The sequence below is a fragment of the Empidonax traillii genome, unplaced genomic scaffold (assembly GCF_003031625.1).
Source record: "Empidonax traillii isolate 1590-97213 ecotype Southwest subspecies unplaced genomic scaffold, ASM303162v1 scaffold385:size1130455, whole genome shotgun sequence".
In the NCBI taxonomy this organism is placed as follows: Eukaryota; Metazoa; Chordata; class Aves; order Passeriformes; family Tyrannidae; genus Empidonax; species Empidonax traillii.
In genome coordinates, this window is record NW_020955578.1 from 222,299 (window position 1) to 243,496 (window position 21,198).

General features: G+C 41.6%; 1 protein-coding gene across 1 annotated transcript; it reads left to right on the forward strand.

The window, feature by feature from the left end:
* The first annotated feature begins 756 nt into the window (after positions 1–756).
* SLC35E3 (solute carrier family 35 member E3) lies at positions 757–7,120 on the forward strand. The gene is made up of 5 exons (XM_027893285.1): positions 757–1,245; positions 1,333–1,443; positions 2,983–3,141; positions 4,081–4,163; positions 4,630–7,120. Exons 1-5 carry the CDS (start codon positions 856–858, stop codon positions 4,814–4,816), a joined length of 930 nt encoding a protein of 309 aa, XP_027749086.1. The 5' UTR covers positions 757–855; the 3' UTR covers positions 4,817–7,120.
* Positions 7,121–21,198: the final 14,078 nt, after the last annotated feature.

A 21,198-nucleotide genomic window follows, 5' to 3' on the forward strand; every position in this document is an offset into this window, starting at 1 on the left:
TCTTTGCTATGTGCCAAAAAGAGCTGCCCATAGACTGGAAACATTACTTAGCAGAAGAATGTGCATGGGTACAGTGGGGAGAAAAGTGAGACTGCAGGAAGGTGTATGTGGAAAGTAGGGGAAAAGAAAGTAGACACCTGGGGCTGGATGAAGGGAACACCAAAATGCAAAAGTGAGGGGCTGCATCCAACCCTTCAGAAGAGAAGGCAGCCTTGCTTCAGGGCTTGTGCTGCTCTACCGTACACTGTGAAATTGTTAAAATGCTGCTGAACCAAAGCAAGGATAATCATGTTAAAACTCCCGAGATTTCGTAGTTTATTTAGAAAGCTTGTTCTGACCCTGTTTAGCCGTGTAAACACACATTTCGCTGCCTTCCCCTTAATGTGAGAGTGCAGGGAACACGACTGTAGGGGAGTTAGGCGAGGCCTTTGGCTCCATCACCCAGTCGGTGTCTTCTGACACCTGACAAAGAACTTGCTTTGCGCTGTACCTGTCTGCCTGCATTTTCGCGTGTGTATTGCCGGAAATACCAGCCCAGTTGCGGAGAGGTGGTTTGGAGGGAAGGAGCGTTCCTGCCCGTCGCTGGGCTGGTGGGCAGAGCTGGGGGGTTCTGGGGGAGGGAGGGACACAGACACAGAGGTACAGACACAGAGATACCCGCACAGCCACACACCCGCCCCGTTCCGCTCCGCGGGCGCTGCCGGCGCTGCCGGCGGGCGGGGCCACCGGAAGGCGCTCCCACGTGTGCCGCGGGGCGGGGCGGGGCGGGGGCCGCGGGGCGGGGCGGGGGCCGCGGGGCGGGGCGGGGGCCGCGGGCCCGGCCGGTTCGCTGGCGGCCGCCGGGCAGCCTCAGCCATGGGCTGGCTGCCGGCGCAGGGCCGGCTGGCGGCGGGGCTGCTGGTGAACCTGGCCGCCTCCATCTGCATCGTCTTCCTGAACAAGTGGCTGTACGTGCGGCTGGGCTTCCCCAACCTCAGCCTCACCCTGGTCCACTTCGCCATCACCTGGCTCGGCCTCTACGTGTGCCAGGCGCTCGGCGCCTTCTCCCCCAAGAGCCTCCAGCCCGCGCAGGTGATGCCGCTGGCCCTCAGCTTCTGCGGCTTCGTCGTCTTCACCAACCTCTCCCTGCAGAGCAACACCATCGGCACCTACCAGCTGGCCAAGGCCATGACCACGCCGGTCATCGTGGTCATCCAGAGCGTGGCTTACGGCAAGACCTTCCCCTTGCGGATCAAGCTGACCCTGGTGAGGAGGCGGCAGGGTGAGGGGAGCGGGGAGGGGCGACGCCGAGGGCAGTAACCCCGCCTAAAACCCCCTTCTCCATCTCCACAGGTCCCCATCACGCTGGGCGTCTTCCTCAACTCCTACTACGACGTGAAGTTCAATGTCCTGGGGATGGCATTCGCCACCCTGGGCGTCCTGGTGACCTCCCTCTACCAAGTGGTGGGTACTGGGGCCGGGGAGGCGGGGAGCGTGTGGTGGTTGGTCTTCACGATGCGGCCCCTTGTTTTGATCGCCTTTCAGTAGCATCCAGCCTTCCAGGAAACCCTCCGTGCTCCTTCATTTGTTTTTAAAAATCCCACCAAATTGTGATAATCCACCATAACTCCTGGTAAATTGAGGAATTGATCGTCCTTGCTGCTAAAAATGGAGGTCATCTTTAACGTGAGTGTATTTTCAAGGGGTGAAAAGCAGTAAAACTCCTTTTTTTCTACACAGAACAGATGTTCTGCTGAAGCAAGTGCCTTGCATTTGAGCCTTTCCCTAGAAAGGACGTTTTCCAGTCCTTCAGTTAAGCCTGTGGTTTATCCTCGAGCTATTTGCATTTTATCAGCATCCTTTTTCAATTTCGACTATACACAGTCTCAGGTGTTTTTATAGAGGGTGCATTAATACATTTGCACAGTATACACACAATACAACCTTTCTGGATGATTATAGTTGAAAAAATAGATATGTCCAAGGACTGTTTTAGCCCTTTCTGCTTTAGCATTGTACTAATAGCTCAACCACTTCATTACTGACCATGACTGTAAAAGCCTCCCAAATTAGAATCCTCTGTCATGTCGATGTGATAGTCATCCATTTAAGTGTGAATTTCTTTGCAACAGGTATACTGTGCCTCCTAAAGAAGTGGGGCTCTTTGATTTGTAGTGTGTAAGATGATAAGTAAAGGTCTCTTGTCCTGTTTTGGGGTAGGAGGAGGAGAGAGATGCTGTATAATAACTTTAAGTGATGGTGTGTGTACTGGAGAAATTATAGTACCTGGGTGAAATTATTCTGTAATGTTAAAAAAAAAAAACCCTTAGCAAATTCATATGCTGGAATTCACATTACCAGTTAATGTGATTTATCAAGTATTAAACATCATTTTTAAGCATGATATAAAATTTCATCTTTTTGGCTGTAACATCTGTCTTCATAGCCATAGATAAATAATACTTCTTAAGGCACGCTACCTTGAAAATTGAAGTTACGAGTTAGAGTCAATTATAATCAATATTGAAATGAAATCCATTAAATTTGGAATAAACTGACAAAAGAAAAACATTTACTGATTCTGTTAGCTTGTACGTGGAAGAAAATGAGAAGAAAGGTGGAGAAGCAGATCTCTGCAGTGGCAAAGGTACTCAGCTCCATCACAGACAGGATCTGGAACTTGTGTTGAGTATAAAAGGGAGCCGGCATTTTCTTCCTAGTTCTGCTACTTTTTTGTTCTTTCTCAGGGAAAAGACAGGTTTAGGCACTCAGAATTTTTTCACTCTCCTTGCATATGATTTTCTCCTCCTCTCGTGGCTTTTGTGCTTGCAAGAGACAAACACACAGGGCCCCTGGTTAGGGGAAGGTGATGCTCAACAATCTGTTTATGTAGTATTGTCCACGTGAGGTTCCCTGTGTGTTAGTAGCCAGTTTGCTTTTGCTCAGCTTTTCAATTTATGTTTTTTTTCCCTCATGTTTAACGGTTTTCTCTTTTGGTTTTAGTGGGTAGGCGCTAAGCAGCATGAGTTGCAGGTAAACTCTATGCAGTTGCTGTACTATCAGGCACCAATGTCCTCAGCTATGTTGTTGTTCATCATACCCTTCTTCGAGCCAGTCTTCGGAGAAGGGGGAATATTTGGGCCCTGGACGCTTTCTGCTGTGGTAAGGCTTTTATTGACTTTGTTTAAATAATTATCACTGATGTAGTTAAACTTGATAGTAAGATAGATTTCTTTGTAAAACAGATTTTTGCACAGCCATTGGCTATGGTGAGATGAGAGGGGCATGTACAGGAGAAAAGCCCCTTATTGAGTCTACCCCACTTCCTCTGAGAGGAGCGAGTCTGTCAATTGATTTATCTCCTTAATTCTTGTTTCTGTTTAGAGGGCATCTGAACAACAGGAAAATCTGTGAAAATCCAGAAGCTTCCCCTAATGTATTAAATTTAAAATAATGTAACTGCTCTAGTTCCAGCTCTTACTGTCCACTCAGAGAAAGAGATAAGCATGCTCCGTTTTGACACTCTCAACTCTTCTGTTCAAGGATGTCAATATTGGTTGTTCACTAGAATTAGTAGTTTATTTTCGCCAAGAAGACTATAATTTCTCTCTCTATCCTTTCTGTCCAAAAAAGAGGCAGTGGCATATTCTTACCAATGCTGATCATGCTCCTCAGTGGTGGGTCATTTCTTGTAGCATTGCAGCTTATGAATGGGTTAACGAGTATTCACAATAATACAATCAGATATTTTGCTAAAATAGTTTTCGTTGTGACAATAAATAAGACTTTGTCTTAAAGGTAAAGAATACAACCTCTGTGTGTATGAGCAGCCAGATTTTCCAAATCACTCTTTAATGTTCACCAAGAGTAAAGGAGAAAAGGGCTTGTAGGTCTCTCAGTGTATATTTATGGAGATCGTACCCTGAGCTTCTTATACACATCACTAGTGTCTGTACTGATTTGAAGCTGTTTCTGTTTTTGTTCTCCATGTGTTTTTCTTGCCTGATACTTTGCATTTGCAAGTAAATGAAACTAAATAAATAACCCAGGATGTATCTACAAAACTGGGTCAGATTACTGACTGTGTCCATTAATCCACAGATAATGGTACTGCTGTCTGGAATAATAGCCTTTATGGTAAACTTGTCTATTTACTGGATCATTGGAAATACATCACCAGTCACGTATCCTTTGTCACATTAGTCGTTTCTCCTGTTTCCAGATGAATTGTGTTGGAATTCACTTGGGCTGATTTACTGTGGCAAAATTGTTTGTAACTTGCCTGCTTTATCTTAAATGCTGAAGCTGGAAAAGCATGTTCATGTTTCAGTGTATTTGGTTCCTTTGTTCAGGATTTGTACAGGTAATGGTGGTTTCCTCGCTGACCTTTATACCTGCAAAGAATATTAATCCACGCTTTGGCTACTTTGAGGAAGCACTGGCGTGTAAGTCAGTCTGAAACGTACGATGGGTGAAAGGCTTTAGGTGGAGGTTAATACTCACAGCTGCAGAGATGCAAGAAAATTGTGTGAGTTGGAGTCAGCAAGGCCGTACCATTGCATGCTTTGGGTGTAACTAATGAAGTTTCCACATGTTTCTTTTTACAAAAAATAATACTGGTATTTGCTGTTATCCTTAATGGATGTTTAGGTATAACATGTTCGGACATTTCAAGTTCTGCATCACTCTCCTGGGAGGGTGCCTCTTATTTAAGGATCCACTGTCGGTTAACCAAGGCCTTGGGATTCTGTGCACATTGTTCGGCATTTTAGCCTACACGCACTTCAAGCTTAGTGAGCAGGAAAGCAGTAAGAGTAAATTGGTCCAGCGTCCATAAAGCAAGAGTTTCTGAATACTGTTGTGAAGGAAAACAAGTATTTAAATATGCATTGATTCTAGAATGCACAAAATTGCCTCAGTCATTTAGATCTATGGTTTTAGTTTAACTACCAGGATTGTTATTCTGTAACTAAACCAAACGAACTGAATTATGTAGAATGCTGGGGTTTTGCCATTTCAGTCCATCCTATCGTTTTCATTAAATTAAAACATTAACTTAAAAGAGAAAAAGGCACACTTCAAATTGCTGTGGAAATTGTACTGAAGTAATTATATTTTTTGCATACCAAATGAGATCATGATGGCTACAGTTATAATACAGAGAGAAAGAAAAGGAATCCTGTCTCTGTGATCATGCCAGTATTGCTGTCATGAAGAAAAACTTGGAGGCACTTTTATGCAGATGTTCTGGTATGTAGTGATGCTTCCTCCTTTCCGTCTGGTAAACAATGAGGAGGAAAATACTTTGTCCAGTCATTTTAAAAAAGGCAGCCAAAGTCATTCCTATTTCTTTTGTGCTTTCTTATCTTTGTTTGGCTTCAACACAGGGATAGGGTTTTGTCTGAAGAAAGTAGATAAAATTACTGGTGGAAGGAGACTGGAGGTGAGAGTGGAAAACTTGAAGCCACAGGCTAAGCTATAGAAAAATAGGAAATCAGATCTAAACAGTTCATCTAAAATTTTTCTTTTAGTCTGTCAGGACATTCAAGAAGTAATTAATGTTTTGGAAATGTTGTTACCGCTTTATAATTTTCTCTGTGCCAAAATCAAGACTTTACATGAGATCTTGTAAATACTTGTATGCCTAATAAAATCTCCGGGTTTGTGGTAATAACCAGTTATTTTGCAGCCCTTGCACACAGACACCCATGCTAAAAAATATTTTGGAGAAATCTTAAGAAAGGTCACTGTCTTTAATGGGCATGAAGATTGCCCATTTCTCTGTCCTGCCTTCAGCCCCATCTCCTTCACTCCCACACCTTTCCCCAAGAGTTACCTTGGGTGGGATCTGCAGGTTTATCTGTTGCTGCTGTTTTAGGGGAGGCACAGGAGGGCTGTCTGGGCAGTGCTGGTTAAGGCAGCGTTTCCTCAACTGACAGTCCTGGGAAATGTACCACAGTGACTGAAGAGTGCGAGGTGGGACCTACTTGTGCTCTAATTCAGAAATGCTTTGAAAATTATTTATGACAGTGTCAGGCACTGATTTTGACAATGTGGATGGAAGAAGCTGAGTGCTGTTCTAGTTAAAAAAAGGAAAGAAAAAATAACTGCTTCCAGTAAATCTGGTGAGAACATATGTTTGCTAGATTTGCAGGGTTAGAATGTTATTCCAGTATCTTAATCTTTACTTGTTGAGGTTTGTTTTATCTTCATCTACCTCTAGCAGATTTAAAGAGGGGAATTATGTGAACAAAATCAAGTATTTAAGTTTTGCAGCTACCTGCAGAAATAATATTTAGTCCTCTAAGTTTTATACAATAGAGGTCAGAAGTCTTTATGTAGGCAACAATTCAGCTTTTCTCAAGCTTGTAAATTATTTATTCTGTTACAGAGTTCTTGATTTAAGAAAAAGTTATTTCTCTATGTAACCTAAGTTTACACCATAATACTCTATATCATTTCAGAGTTACAAATACCTGAATAATTTAAAATCTTTTCCAACTGTTTCTTGGACATTGTACTGGTCCAATGATAATTTTTTTATACATTTTTATAGATTTGTATAATTAGTTTAAAGATAAAGCCTGGACTACTGAAAGGTGCATTCAGACGGTCAAGCTCTGGATGCATATCCTTCAGTATGAACACTGAGAAAGCTATTTGCATTAATTTGTGCTGTGCACAAGTTCTTCTGAGATGTAGATAGACTGCCAAGACACAGTTAGAAAACAACTGAATTAGATGCCTGTTTAACAACAATATTTGAGATGAAACGGATGTAAAGTGGTAGAATGAACAAAACAGCCATGCCTGGAAATATAAAAGACTCCTTAAGAAGAGGAGCAGATCTGCAAGAGAAAGTTAACAGTATCATTAAAAGAGTACATTACAAATAAAATCTATTGGGGGGAGGGAGGTGCTGAAGTGATGTGATTTTTTTCCATACCTTCAAGAACTCTCCTTTGAGATTTACCTGTTGTATCTAATAAATAAAGTATCTTGAACTTTGTCATATAGTTCAAAATATTAAATCCAGGAGACTTGTGTAATCGTGGGATAAATGGATATTTGTATGTATTGTTTCTTTTGGATATATGTAGGGTGGGAATAAAGTTTACTGATACCTGCTTATTGCAGGAGAGAGGAATTGTCTTTTTTCATCTTCAAATTGCATGCGCTTTGGAGGTCTAGGTGTCTGTAAGACAAAATGGTGCCACATGGATTTCTGTCTGTAGGAATATTTCATGAAGTTTGAATGTTTTGCACTTATGGCACAAATGAGGGAAATTTTAAATCCTGAGGTAAAAACGAGTCCTATAAAAATCACTAATACTTACATGGTGGGAAACTTGCTTATTCTAGTTTTTACTACATCACTTGAATGTGTTTTCCTGTTAATTATGTGTATTTCAGTCAGTTTTGACTTTCCTGTAAGAGAAATCAGAGGTTTGTCATCTTTAGCAGTATGTAGTCATCACTCTGTGTATGCTGTTACAATTGGAGCCATACCATACAAACCCTCTTGTTTGCTTTCTGCTTTTTTTTTTCATAATCTGCATATCACTGAACTGTGGTAGCAGGATGGGCCTTGCTACTTTGCTATCCAGTGCTTTGCTGCTTATATTATCATTCTTTGCTTTAAAAAGCTACCACTGATGTCGTTCCAGTGGAAATTCTAGTGTAGATACCCAGGTGGCATTTAAGAACAGATGTGAATGATTCTGATTAAAATCTGAGCAACTGGTGGTAAGTTATCTTTGCTAGCTTTGTCTTTAGACAAAACTCTTTAGAACAACATACACAAGGATTTCCCATTTTTCCCAAAGGAATAGGAAGTATGCCTTCACTTAAAAGATACTCAGTTCAAACCTTTGTGTTACCTGTAACTTTGGTAACTCAGCGCTTGTTTGATAGATTTTTCATCCGCTTTTGTATGACTCGCTGAGTTCTTGCAGGCTGTGTGTCCATGCAGGGCACTGTGCCAGGGGAGTTTTCCTGTTGATGGGTGAACAGGCACTCTCAGACTTGAGTCTGAAGTAAAGTGGTTTGCTGCTGTTACATGTATGAAAGGGAGGTTTGTCTTGCAGGAAGTCTACCTTCAAGACAGAACTGCAATTCAGCAGGACTGTATCCTCTCTCTGTCTCATTTTATGAAATGAATGCCTAGCAATGGCCCAGGGCTAAAGCAACATTAAAACCTTGTTTGGACTATGCATAGTTTTTTATTAAACTCTTTTTAAAATATTAGTGGTAGTCCATGCTGGTTCAATAGTAAGGTAAAAGTCTCATTTTCATAATGTTTTCTTATATAAGAGCTTCAGAAGAGTGTTCTGTAACATTTTGGAGTACAGCTAATGTCTAACCCATGTCTAGTTTGCCAAATCTGCAAAATCTATCAAAAGATCATGGTGGCTTTCGTAACTGGCTGTATATGTTTATACAGTTGGGCTGCTGAGGAGGGCCTGCTCTTGAGCAGTATCTGCTACTGAACACTGGCACACTGCTAAGGTATTCAAGTGACTTAAAAACATCTGGCCTGAAATTCACCATTCTACCTCGGAAAGTAAAAAGAAGGCTCACTCTGATAGGTGAGAGAGCTTTCTATCTTCCTAGTTTTTATGTTCTTGCTTTTAATAACAAACAGACTTCAGGTTAAGGGAATTTGGAGAGCAGATCTTAGTGTCCCTCAGCTCATCTTTCATTTCATTTCTCCCAAGATGTCTGTTTTGCTCCCAGTTACATAGCTTATGTCTTAACTAGTTTTTAAAAGAAGAAGAGTTTGGATTAAAGACTTGTAGGTGTTTAATTAATTAATTAATTAAAGGATTGTGTTTTGGGTTTTTTTCCTCTTCAAATTTTATTTTAGCCTTCAGAACCAACTTCCCCATTTAATAAGAAAAACAACAAAAATTTTTTTTTAATAAATGAAAGGCAACTGTATGTAGAGTGAAGATCTATTTTGTTTTGTAAAAGAATTTCACTCTTCTAACATTAAAGATGCAGCTCTTTGTTTTTCTACTATTACAATCAGGCAGATGCAAAGAAGCACCACCTTTCTGCTCCATGTAAATTCCCTCTCTTTCTGTGGGTGCTCTCTCTCTGATTGCAGTCTCAGACTTCCATTTGACAGCACAGTTGCTGCAAAGATAATTGGGATGTCAGCTGCATAGGGTTAAGAACATGAAAGAAAAAAAATCTATCAGCATGAATTGATATAATCTTGGGTAAAGAGATATCCTATTCTAAGACACAGAGACATCTTACCAAATAAATTCGTGTTAAGCGTTGGGGACAGGTGTGTGTTTGTCTCCAGGCAGGTATTGCAGAGAATGCAAGAGCTGAGTTGTTTGAATTGTTATGCTGTAGTAGTTGACACATTAGTATAAACTAGATTTTAATAATATAAAAATTGAAAATATATATGTCATGCAAAAAAAAAAAAAAAAAAAGCTGGATTCAGTCTTTGCCAGGCTTGTCCCACAGCTATGGTTAAACTTCCTAAGAGAAGGGAGCTATTGTTCTACCTCCCCTGGCCCAGTGATGCTGGGCTTAGTGAAGGAGAGCTTGTGTTCCTGAAGGCTGGTCTGCTTTTCTTCAGCTGTATCAGTTGATCCAATAAAAACATATCACCTCTCCCTATGGAGCTTTTCTGGCTGAAGTTACTGTTCCTGCTTTCATCTGACTGACTTAGATCGTTCTCCTGTCTTCCTTGAGTAAGAAGACCTGAGAGTTCTAATGGGCCTAATGATTCCATTCTATGACCCTGGGGAGTGGAACGTACTCCATTGCCTCGTGTAACTGCACTGTCCAGTCAGCCCCAGCCCTGCTGTAAGGCATCCAGGCCAGCCCAAAGGGGCATAGTTACAATCTGCAGCACAACAAAAACTAAAGAAAGGAGAAATGCGATCCCTTTTTGTTGTTTTAGTTGCAAGGCAGTTTCTAATACTTTCCCTATTTAGTCTTTGTCATTTCCCCTTAAAATGTGCATAAGAAAGCTCTCTTTCCTGTTTCAGTCTGCCCTTTATAATTAGGGAATTCTAGAATTGAGACAGAAATTGTATCACTGCTTATATAAATATATTGACCTAACCCAGTGTTGCTGTTTTTTACCTAGGGACCCTTGCCTGCCTTCCACTCCAGAAAACAATTAATTGCTTAAAATACAGGAGTCGGGTTAACATGAATTAAGAGGTAATTTGCCAGCTCGGGAGTTGCATTAGCTCAGTACCTAGCAGGCACAATATGCTGCCTTTATAATAGAAAGGCAGGAACAGACATGGGCAAGATTATACATAATGTAATGGAAGTAAATTATGTATTTAGAAGCAAGTACTGGGAACGATCCAAAGGTTGCTTAAGGATTGGCTTTGCAAAGATATTTTCTGATCTGTTTGTGGCTTCACTGGAACATTAATACAAGCCATACATTTGAAGACACATGGTTATATTTAAGGAGCTCCCAAGAAGTCCAGCACGGCTGTGTGGGTAACTAGCAAATACAGGATGCATATGCAGGCTAGTAGTGTGTCAGAAAAAAACAGGATTATTTTTAGAACCATAGGCGGCTGTGTCTCATCCAGGAAGTGCAAGGGAGGAGATCTCTGGTTGAAACACAGCATAAGAATGTAATTTTTAATGACCTTGGCACAGAAGACTTGAATTTTTTTACTTTCTTACAAAGCAGAGGCTGAAAAACAAACTTGTTTAAAGGAGATGTGTTGTGATTGGGTAAAGCACGTGGAATAGTCATGGATATTGGGACCATAGAATAGAGGTGGTTGTGATTAAAGAAAAAAAAGTGAGACAATAGATTAAGAAACAACTGAGAAGAGTATACAGCACATAGACCTTATATTTTGAAACTTCCCTAGATGTGTAAGTTTAGATGCTTAACTCCATGATTAGGCAGCTGAATAGCAGGGCCAGATTTATCAGTGTGAACTTCTTACCTTTCAATAGTACTTAATAGAGAAAGGCATTGGCTCAACATTTCCAGAAATGAAGCTGCATAGTTGGCAAGTTTGACTTTTTTTTTTTTTTTTTGTCTTCAACTAAATTTGGTATGCTGTTCAACAGAGTCCTTGTTCTGCTTCCTTACTCTGCCCAGAAGGTTTTTAATTCTCCTTACTTTCTGGGGAAAAAAGAAAACATTTGCGCACTTTTATTTTCTGTTACATAACTAATGAGTGACTGAAGGGATTTTGTTTTACAGTACACCAAATTTGCAGATTAAATACTTGGATTAAGATCCTGCAATTTATATACATGTGCACGTGTTGATTCCACTCAGGTTTCTGTCTTCAAGCTGAATGGAAAAAGCCTCTCCAGCTCCTCTTATATAGCTTCAACTGTTGTGAAATTGAGTGCTTTTCTCCAAGGAGTTGAAAGCATGTTAAGGTTTTCTGGGATCCAAAGTGGTTTACTTATTAAATGCATTTCTTGTGGTGATTAGTCAAAAACTGATTTCCTACTTGTTAATCCAGTTGAGAGAAGAAAGTGACAGTGGTGGTCATATACCCTTCAGGCAATTAGGATGCACTTCTGAAAACACATGATCTCACTTTTCTGAGTGGCAAGGTGGTTCTTCTGATCAGGACTGACAATTACCAGTGCGGTTTGCATCAGACTTTGTTGTATATGTATTAAAAAGAGAGAGATAGAGATGTGGTAGATTTGTTTCCCAAACAAAGACCAAGCAAAACCTTCCCAAAAATACTATCTGAATTCATGGATAGCTGTGTCTCTATCGGGGTGGGATGGGGGGGGGGGGGAACGGGACATGTAAAGCTTTATTCTATACCCCTAAACCTACAATCTCATTGAGGTCCAGCTGACAGCAGTGTGAATGGACACATGGGAGGCTGGCACTGAGCTGGGATTGCTGAGCACCCACACCAAGCTGGTTTTGTAGAACTACATGCAAGGTTACAGGACCAGCTGTACTTGAGTGTCATTCAAACCTTATCTTGCATGCCAAAGACAGGTATTAAAATTCAGAAACTTTGGGGAACTAGCAGATTTAGTGAAAGACATGCTCTTAGCACACATTATATGAGATGGCCGTGTCAGTGGAATGCCACGTTCCTGCTTAAAGGCACAAGTCCTGTTCCTCCCCATGGACACAGCTTTGGCAATTGCTTCTGCCCCCTGATCTGTCTGAAATGAGAGAGCCATACGACCCTCTGCTAGACAGAATAGCCACGACTGGCTTAAAGCAAGTCGATGCCTTCCTGTGCAGACAGGCGAGTTATCGTGCTGGTACAACGGAGAATAGTGACACCGCACGGCTAGGAACGAGACTGAGGGAAGCAGAGCGGGGAGGGAGGCGCCTCTTCCAACACTCCCCACGTAACGTCCCCACGCCCATCCTCGGAAGGCAGGTTTGGAAGGAGGAGGTTTCACACAACCGAAATGGTGAGAAAGGCTCTCAGACATAAGCCTTCAAAGAGTTTCTCAAGTACACCACAACACATGTGTGTGCCAGTAAGTGGTCTTGAACTCTCTGGGAGCCTGGCTTGCTCTGAGCTGCAGCGGCTTGTTTCCTGCCTCTGCAGACTCCGGTGGACTAGCAGCTATTTCCCTTGTTCTCTGGATAAAGGAAGGATCTTTGGAAAGTGTATTATATCTTGGTCCTATTTTTCAGTGTGCTCTATCTACCTGAACCAGTCTCTGCTACATCAGGTGGTTTTGCTTCTGTGAAGAGGCTTTACTCATTTGATAGCCTCTAGTAATTCACTGGGTGTCACACAGATAATTGGGATATGATTTTTAAAGGCTGGGTAATTTTCTATTCAGTTAGTTGTTCCTAGGCAAACCAGGATTTAAATATCTTGTAGTTGAGTATTCTCAGTGTTTTAAGATAAGCAAGTCCCCCTCTCTTTGGAGTTTCCTTTTAAAAATGGATGTATATTAGTGCATGCAAAGATGTCTAAGGAAATTGTGATGTGATGTCCTTATTGTCTAACGGGATTTCACATTTGCAGGCTGGGAATGATTGAAATGAATCAAATTTCTGCAAAGGTTTTGCTGCAAAAGTGGCTTGGCAGGATGGGATTTTAATAGAAGAAACCAGAGATGCTGGACTCTGGAGATGCATTGCTAGCATTGAAAACTGGAACCAAAACCTAGTAAAAATGGAGAGTTGATATGCATACATAAAACACAGATAAAACTATAAAGTTTCCTTAGTTCACTGCAGTCATCATTTTGGTCTTGCATAAAATAATTGTATGGCTGCATGGACCTAAAACACTCTTAGTCTGTGTGCACACGTTGGTAGTGATGAATGACGGTACTGCTCCCCAGCTATTTCAGGCTTCTGCTTTTCCAGAGACAGTTGTCCTTTCCTGTCTCTGTCAGCAGAGAGGAATGCACGCCCATGCTGTGGTGTCCCTTGGATACAATCCTTGGAGTAACAGTTTAATATGCCATACTGAGAACTGAAATGTGGGTTGTTTTTTTGTTTGTTTGTTTGGGTTTTTTGCTTGTTTTTTTTTGTTTGTTTGTTTTTGTTTTGTTTTGGGTTTTTTTGTTTGTTTTTTTTTTTGGTGATACCTTCAACTTGTGTTGCAAAGGCAGTAACTTTTGCTAAGGAAGTCCTATCAACAGCAGAAGGGAGTGATGTTGAGAGCTGGAGCAGCTTGCTAGAGCTGCTTGATATCTGCACAAGTGGAATGCAAAATACACAGCTGAGACATGCTTTCTACAGATTTCAAGATGTACATTTCCAAACCAGCTTTCACGAAGAGAATGTGTTCAGCTTGAAGTACAGAGTAATAAAAACACAACGGCCTGCAAATTACTATCAGAAGTGTCTTTATTGGTACAATCAACACAACTCTTGCAAACCTTTCAGCTCCTTTGCAACACAGGAAAAGCTAGGTTGGGCCAATTAAACAAGCTATCAGTGCTGAAGTGCACTCTTTACTTCTCCCTAAGTAACACCTGAGGGATACTTCTGGGAATTTGGACCTAGTTCTATCACAGGAGATACTGCAGGGGCTTATCAACCCAGGTGACTGATACCAGAGGTAACATTCAAGGTGTGGTTAGACGATAAGGAAAAGAGCACTGAATGGGTCCCTGCCTTCAGGAGTTATTTCCCCATTGACATCTCCACTTCTCTGCTTCCAGCTGTGTGTTCCTTCTGCTTTTTTGTTATGTCTCACGTGTTCAGGATAAGCAAGTTAGCAGCAAATACAAGTAAATATCCTGCTGTTGAATCAGCTAAATCTGTGGTCAAAGGGGCCAAAGCCAGTTCAAAGAAATACTTGGTTGGGAATGCACAGCTCCTGGCAAGGCCATTGTTTCAACAGGGCATTAGATGGGCTCAGTACATTCTTTGCATGAGATATTTGATGAGCTCAGCTGCATCACCAAACCCTGCAAGGTGGCTGAGGCAATCCAGCACCACACTTCTTCCAAAAAAGGTCTGTCTCACCATCAGCTTGTAGCCATCAGTGAGGAGACAAGGAGGAGAATTAAATACCTCTCTTGCAGTGGTGTGCTCTGAAATCAACCAAATATAAACTTCACCTTCAGTAATGCTGCTGCCTAAGCTAGCTGAAGCAGATCCCACATTTTCCCTGCCTACCTCTCTGCTGCCATTTCAGCGATGTCCTGGGTCAGCTGCTGTGCAGCTACTCTGGACTACCTCAGGGAAAAAAAATTCCTTATTTCTCAGGTGTGCCAGATTACTTTATCCACTTTATACCGTAGATGCACAATTATCTGTGCTAGTATATCAGAACAGGTAGCAAGAGGATTGAAGAGGTGGATGGGATCTCTCTGAAGTGACACGCCAACAATCAAAAAAATGCATGCTGAGTCTTCATTATCTTGCCATTAAACACAACCATTTTAGTGTGGCTGTGCAGCTGAGTAAGCCCCACAGCTGGTAGGTTTCTTTGAGCAGTTCACGTAATGTGGCTGATTAAGGATCAGGAAGAGGGTAAGACAGGCCCAAGTCTTACCTATATCCCAACTCTACCTATATTCTATCTGCTAAGAAAGAGGAAATTGATTAATTTAATGTAGTGGCATCTCCTGCATTGAATGAGTTGAAGATCAGGATTGGCAATTGTCTGCCAAAAAGGATGGTCTGTATTCTAGCAGACTCTCTTCAGTAAATATGGGGGGCAACAAGTGATTTTGAGAATCTTTTTGACTGTATTTTGTCATGTAAAGTCAGGAGATCTGTACTCTCAAGTGTCTCACTGCAGTGCATATCAGGGTATGTTTGTGTGAGGCTTGTTTTGCTTGTGTGAGGGAACTGCAGCCTGTCTCCTGACAGCCAAGTCATAATGCAGCAATATCTTACAGTCCCACAACAGTGGATTTGGGATTTTTCCCTTGTGAGTAGCACTGCATTGTGTGTTTCTTTCAAGGTGTTCCGCCATGCTGTGTTCCCTCTGGCTTTGGCTCATGCCTGAACAACATGTTGTTAAGATAAATAAGGTGGGTCAGAAGTCAAAGCCCAGTGCCTGCATATCTCTCCAGGTACACAAATGCAGAAGAAATTGCCACGAGAGATGCACGGACTCAAAGCTACCACAACTAAAAAATTCTTTTTAAACAACAGGGGTGATCTAAGCTAAGATGCTAAGATGGATCCTGCAAAACCAGCTGAATCAAGGAATACCAGAAAGTCCATGCACTTGCTTTTTCTGGAGGCAAGAGACTACTGAGCTATTAATACTTCTATGGAACCAAACAAAACATAGAACAGTATTTTGCATGGGTTTGTCATCTGCAGCCAGAGCTTAGTTTGTGTCCTGCTCTTCCGGTGGCATCAGTGGGTTTTATGCAAGTTTTATGCATTAATTCCAAAAGCCTTTCTTTGTGTGCTGTAGATGGAAAAACCCCTTTTCTGCACCAGATGGCGCAACCACCAGCGAACCTCCCCTGACAAACTTCCTGCCGAGGCCAGCAGGGTCTGAGTCCCGAGGCTCTGAAACTGCAGCGATGTCTGTCAGATCAGCTAATGGACTGAGGACAGGGGGCAGAAAAACAATCTAAGTAGCATACACAGCCTTCAAAAATTCATATAGCATTTGGCTTAATACTTCCTGTCCCTCTCTTCAAATACTGCTTTCCTGTTAAAGACTGTGGTTGTTATCCTGATCTGTATTGCCCTCCAGTACTTAGAAAGAGGTTTCAATTTGTAGGGCAGCTGAGGTGGGGGATTTCCCTTAATGTTCCTGTTTCATATTTAGTAAAAAAAAAAAAAAAAAAATTCTGGTCACAAAACCAAGCCATGGACTTGGACAAGAACTACCTGATACTTGTTCAAGTCTCTCTAGTTCAGCTGTCTCAATCAGAATCCTCCTCAGGCCACATATTGGAGACCACTAACAGCTCGCTTTTAGGTGGAAACTATGAAGAACCAAAACTCTACAATTGAAAAAGAAAACCAGAACGGGAGATTTATGAATATTAGAACACGTTAAAAAAGGAGTAAACCCTCTTGCTATATGCTTCTTTATTGATCTAATTCTACAAACATTTTCACGTGTAACTACCAAGACTCAGGACACATAAGAGTATCTGCAGAATAGTTTGCAGGCTCTTTGTATGAAACTACTTTTTATATGTCTAGAGTGTGTGTGTGTGTATATATATATATAAAATATACTGTGGAAATATTAACAAAATCTGAAAAGCAGAAATGACATGGAAGAGAGAAGGAAACAAGGAATATGCAAGTACTGGGAAAAAAACACTGTAGGGGACAAAGAGGAGAAATTCAGAGGTGATTATAAAAAAGAAGCTGAATATAAAAAAGAAGCTCAAGACAGTGCTGGTCATCCTAACCAGTGTCTGGCACCTGAACTGCAGGATGCTAAAATTCCACTTTCAGTGTTTCTTACTGCAGATGTGAGAATGGAAAACGTGTGAGAGCTTTTTCCTTGATTTAGAGGGAAAACATGACATTTTCCCTTGGTTTCTGTGCTGTCATGTTCCAGGGCCTTAGCACCCAGCTTGGCACAAGCAGATTAACCATCACTTCTGTTGCAGCAGAACTGCAAACTCCTCCCAAGAATACCCAGTTCTCCACCAACATCCCTCCTGTATGTTGTTCCAATGTTAATATTCACTCACTCCACAGAGAGAACTGTTTCTGTTTTAGTGTCTCGATTGTGTTCCTTACTTACATGACGTTTCATGATTGTGTTTAAACAAGCATTAATTCACAGGCAGGCAACTGGGCACTGCAAAAAACTTCTCTTGCTTGGCAACAAGTAGTTGCATGTCAATTGTTGGGTGCTGAGAAGACATTTGATTAAGATCCACCTGAATCGAGGGAGGGTATATGGATAAAAGAAAAGACAATGGGGGTCTTTAGCAGGATGACTTAGCAAGGTATATGAGTTTATTTCAGGAAGTATATGGATCCACACCTGATTTGGGGAGAGATTTAATCTCAAGGAAACTCTTCTCAGCAAACACACTTCCCAAGTGGGCTTCAGAATATACACCTAAGTTTGATAACTTACCCTGTTTGTGATGGCAATGAGCTCTTGGAGGGAAACCACTCAAATAATTCTTGATGGTTTCAAGTCCAGGGTAACCCAGACACTAGTAATGCCTCTAATGTTCCAAACTATTTGTCTAGCTACTAGCATTGTTGTCTAACTGCATGTTCTGCCAGTTGTATGCTAAAAGTTTTACTGACAAAGCTATGCTCTCAAACAGAGAGAGAAAGCAGAAAGGTGACTTTGTAATTCATGAGTAAAATCAATTGTATTAGGAAAAGGAGAGTGTTGAGGCTTTTCTCAGGAATGGATAATTCATTCTATGTCAAGTAAAATCATACACCTGTCACCAAGGCTGCACCAACCAAACTTTACCCTGTGGAGCAGACAACAAGAAGGTCTGCAAGGGAGGGTGTTGTAGAGACTTTGTGATCCAAACTAAGGCCTATATTCCTTGTATAACAGGCAGCTAGAAAGCAACTATGGAAGCATTTGGGGGAGATGTGGGCAAATGGGCTACCAAGACTGGGACAATTCTGGGAGATACATGATCAGGTACATAGAATGCAACTGAATTAAGAAGCTGCTTGTGCACTAAAATGCCTTTCTGGGTTTTGTTGTTAGAAACAAACAGTTCAAGTAACAGCCAGACAGTTAAAATAATTTTTTGTCTTCCCTTGGTCTAACCCAGACTGCAGCCTGACTTGAATAGTACCTCAGGCCTGACCTCATCATCAGCTGCAGTTCTGTCCATACATGGCACCCCAAACAGACTGGATTTGAATTGCATGCTATGTTTGCTCTCAGCTTCTCCTAGATTTAGGTTGTCCCTGAATACATTTCAGTTTCAAACTGAAAGATACCTCAGTCTTTCACATGAGTCCTATTAGCCTGTGCACACCACACACACCCCTCTGGGCCGCTCCCTTAAACAGAAATGTGTTTTGTGCTGGACTGAACAGCACATTTGTATGACAAATGAGCACTGGATTAAAAGAACGATTCTAAACTGAACTGGCGTCATCCTAGTCTGAGTAAATAAGGCAGATGAGCATGGTTATACGGAGTCTTTTTCTGATCTAATTACACGCAGTCAAGTACTTCTAGGGAAGGAGATATCACTGAATTATTTAATTTTCACAGCTACAGTTGAGTAAAGCAGGAAATGGTCACAATCTTGTCATATATTTCACCCCTGCTTAACAAGAAAAGTGTACTTCATTCAGTGATATGCCTAACAAAAACTGTTTGAGAGTTAGAAGTCTTCTCCTGAGATTTTTCCTTTTCAGTTCTTCAGAATCATTCCACAAGCTTCTTTAAAAGTGAGGACTAAACAGAAAACTAGAAGGGAAAAAAAACACTCAAACTTTTCATTCTGTTTTAGACAATGAGCAGAAGTTCAAAATAATTGGTATATGTTCTTGCTTGTTGGCCTCCCTTCAGAAGGCTATTGTTTTGTTTAATTGTGCTTGTGGCTGACTGAGCTGCTACTAAATAAGAATCAGATTTGGGCAGACAGACTACCAGTGTCTCCCAGATGGGTGAAGAAATAAGTATGGCAACGAAACAAAGGCAGAAGAGCTGCTGTCTTCTGATGTGGGATTGTTCCGGCTCCAGGTGGTTTTGAAGCAGCTGTAGTTAGTATGCCCAAGAGTAGACACACCTGAACTGAGTGCCTGTGGGAAGGGGATAAGAAAGAGCTCATGAACAGCTGCTAGAAAAACATTTTGTTTCAAACCCTCTTTTCCAGTTCACCTGAAATAGTTTTACATTTTTCAAAATAAAAGATTGCTCTGAAGGTATGGAAATGTAGGAAACTGCTGATCTCATATCCAAAGCTCCCACATGGTACACGGTGTGATTTTTGGGGCTGTTCTGTGCAGCGACAGGAGTTGGAAATTGATGATCCTCTTGAGTCCCTCCCAACTCAGAATATTCTGTGATTCTGTGATGAAATACTGCAGGCAGTTGAGCCCAGGGTGTGCACACAGGTAAAGCTGCAAAACATGTGCTGTGCCCCCCAGTCTGCAGAGTAGCTGGGGTTGTTGGGAAGGGCGGTACAGCCCTGGGCAGCTCAAATACACGGCTCCTGCACATGAGAAAAACACAAGTTGAACAGCAAAGTAGAGCTTGGTGTTCCCTGTTAAACAGCTGCAATAGCATCGCATGTGGTCTTTGGGTTCCCACTGCTGCTATGAGCCTTACTCTTGATTCCTGCCTGTCATTACTCTCTCTTCAAATCTGCACCCAGGAAGGCTGCATTCCCTTTTCATTTAGTAGAATTTGGGTGGCATTTATAGTAAGAAGTTTCTGGTACTGACAGACCTCTCCATTGGGATAGGTATTAGCTTTTAAGTTCCCCGCACTGAATTTGTGATTACTGTCTGAGGATTTCTTATCAATGTGCTTTTTCTTACACAACAAAGCAGAAAGCAAACAACAAAATTCTTCCTCCTGTATTTGTACAGAATTGTACTGACTCACTGTGTGGCATGTGGGGTCACAGCTGCAGTAGACAGGCCTGACAGAAAGTCCCATTAAGCCACACGTGCCCCAGCTGCGTTTCAGCATCCTTGTTCCTCTGTCCTTTCACGTTGAGGTGCCTGACAATCTGTGGCACGTGCCTGATCACAGCTTTATGTCATAGTAATAGATGTTGTGTCTAAGGCTTCAGAAAGGATACATCAACACAGTGTAAGGCCCAGAGGCTTTTTTTAATTTTATTTGTGTGTGTGTGTGTGTGTGTGTGTGTGTGTGAGCAGTTCATAGGCAACACATGAGATTAACCTATCTGATAGCCAAGGAGCAGCAAACCGCTTGGAGATGAGACCTGACAAACCCTGGCCATGTATGCCTCTGATCAGCCTCTGGCAAGGACCATTTTGCGTATGTGCTGGATGCTTAAGAGACATCTGCCAGGAAAGGGTAAGTAGGACATGTTGGAGGAAAAAAAAAAAGGAATTACAGTGAGGAACAAAAATCTGAAATGGAATATTTAACAGTCCCTCCACTCACTTGAGTTGGGCACCCCTGCAGCACAGAGACCTGTCTTTCCTCTGGCATATGACCCTATAGGTAGACAGATCCATCTCCAAAAGTAATTTGGCTTGCAAGCATTTAACAGCAAAATGTCTACAGTTAGAATCTGAATTTATATTAAAAAGAGTGTCACATTAGTTAACCACAATGTAAAGTGAGTATCTCCAGTTAAGGCAGCTGGGCTACATCTGCTCCAGAGATTTTTCTGTGGCATTTTAAGTAAAATACACAGGTGGGGTCTTGCTGTAGTGATTTCTCCTTTGCTTTTTACAACTTGAAATATTGGGGAAGTCAGCTCTCATAATTATACAAGCTTATTACTCACCCTTCAAGTAAAAGCTTTTTAATTATACTTGTCCTGAATTATCAAGCAACATAAAATAATAGTGTGTTGATGACATAGCATGTGCTTTCTGAGTGACAATCAGAAGTGTTGCAGCACTGCGTGTCAGAAAATATCCCCCTGTCTTCCTAAGCAAGCACAGACATCATGTTTTACCTACCTGCAGCCTCCCCTTACCTGAGATTAGTCTGTTGGAGAAAAGGGAGAATATTGTCCTTGAAGACTGATAAAAATTCTAGACAGAAACTGCTGGATTTTCTTATCCTTGAAGGAAACAAAACCGGTGAGTAAATTCAACAACTTTAAAATCAACTTACCCTTAAGGACATTATCATGTCCTTATGATATTATTTAATGAGAACA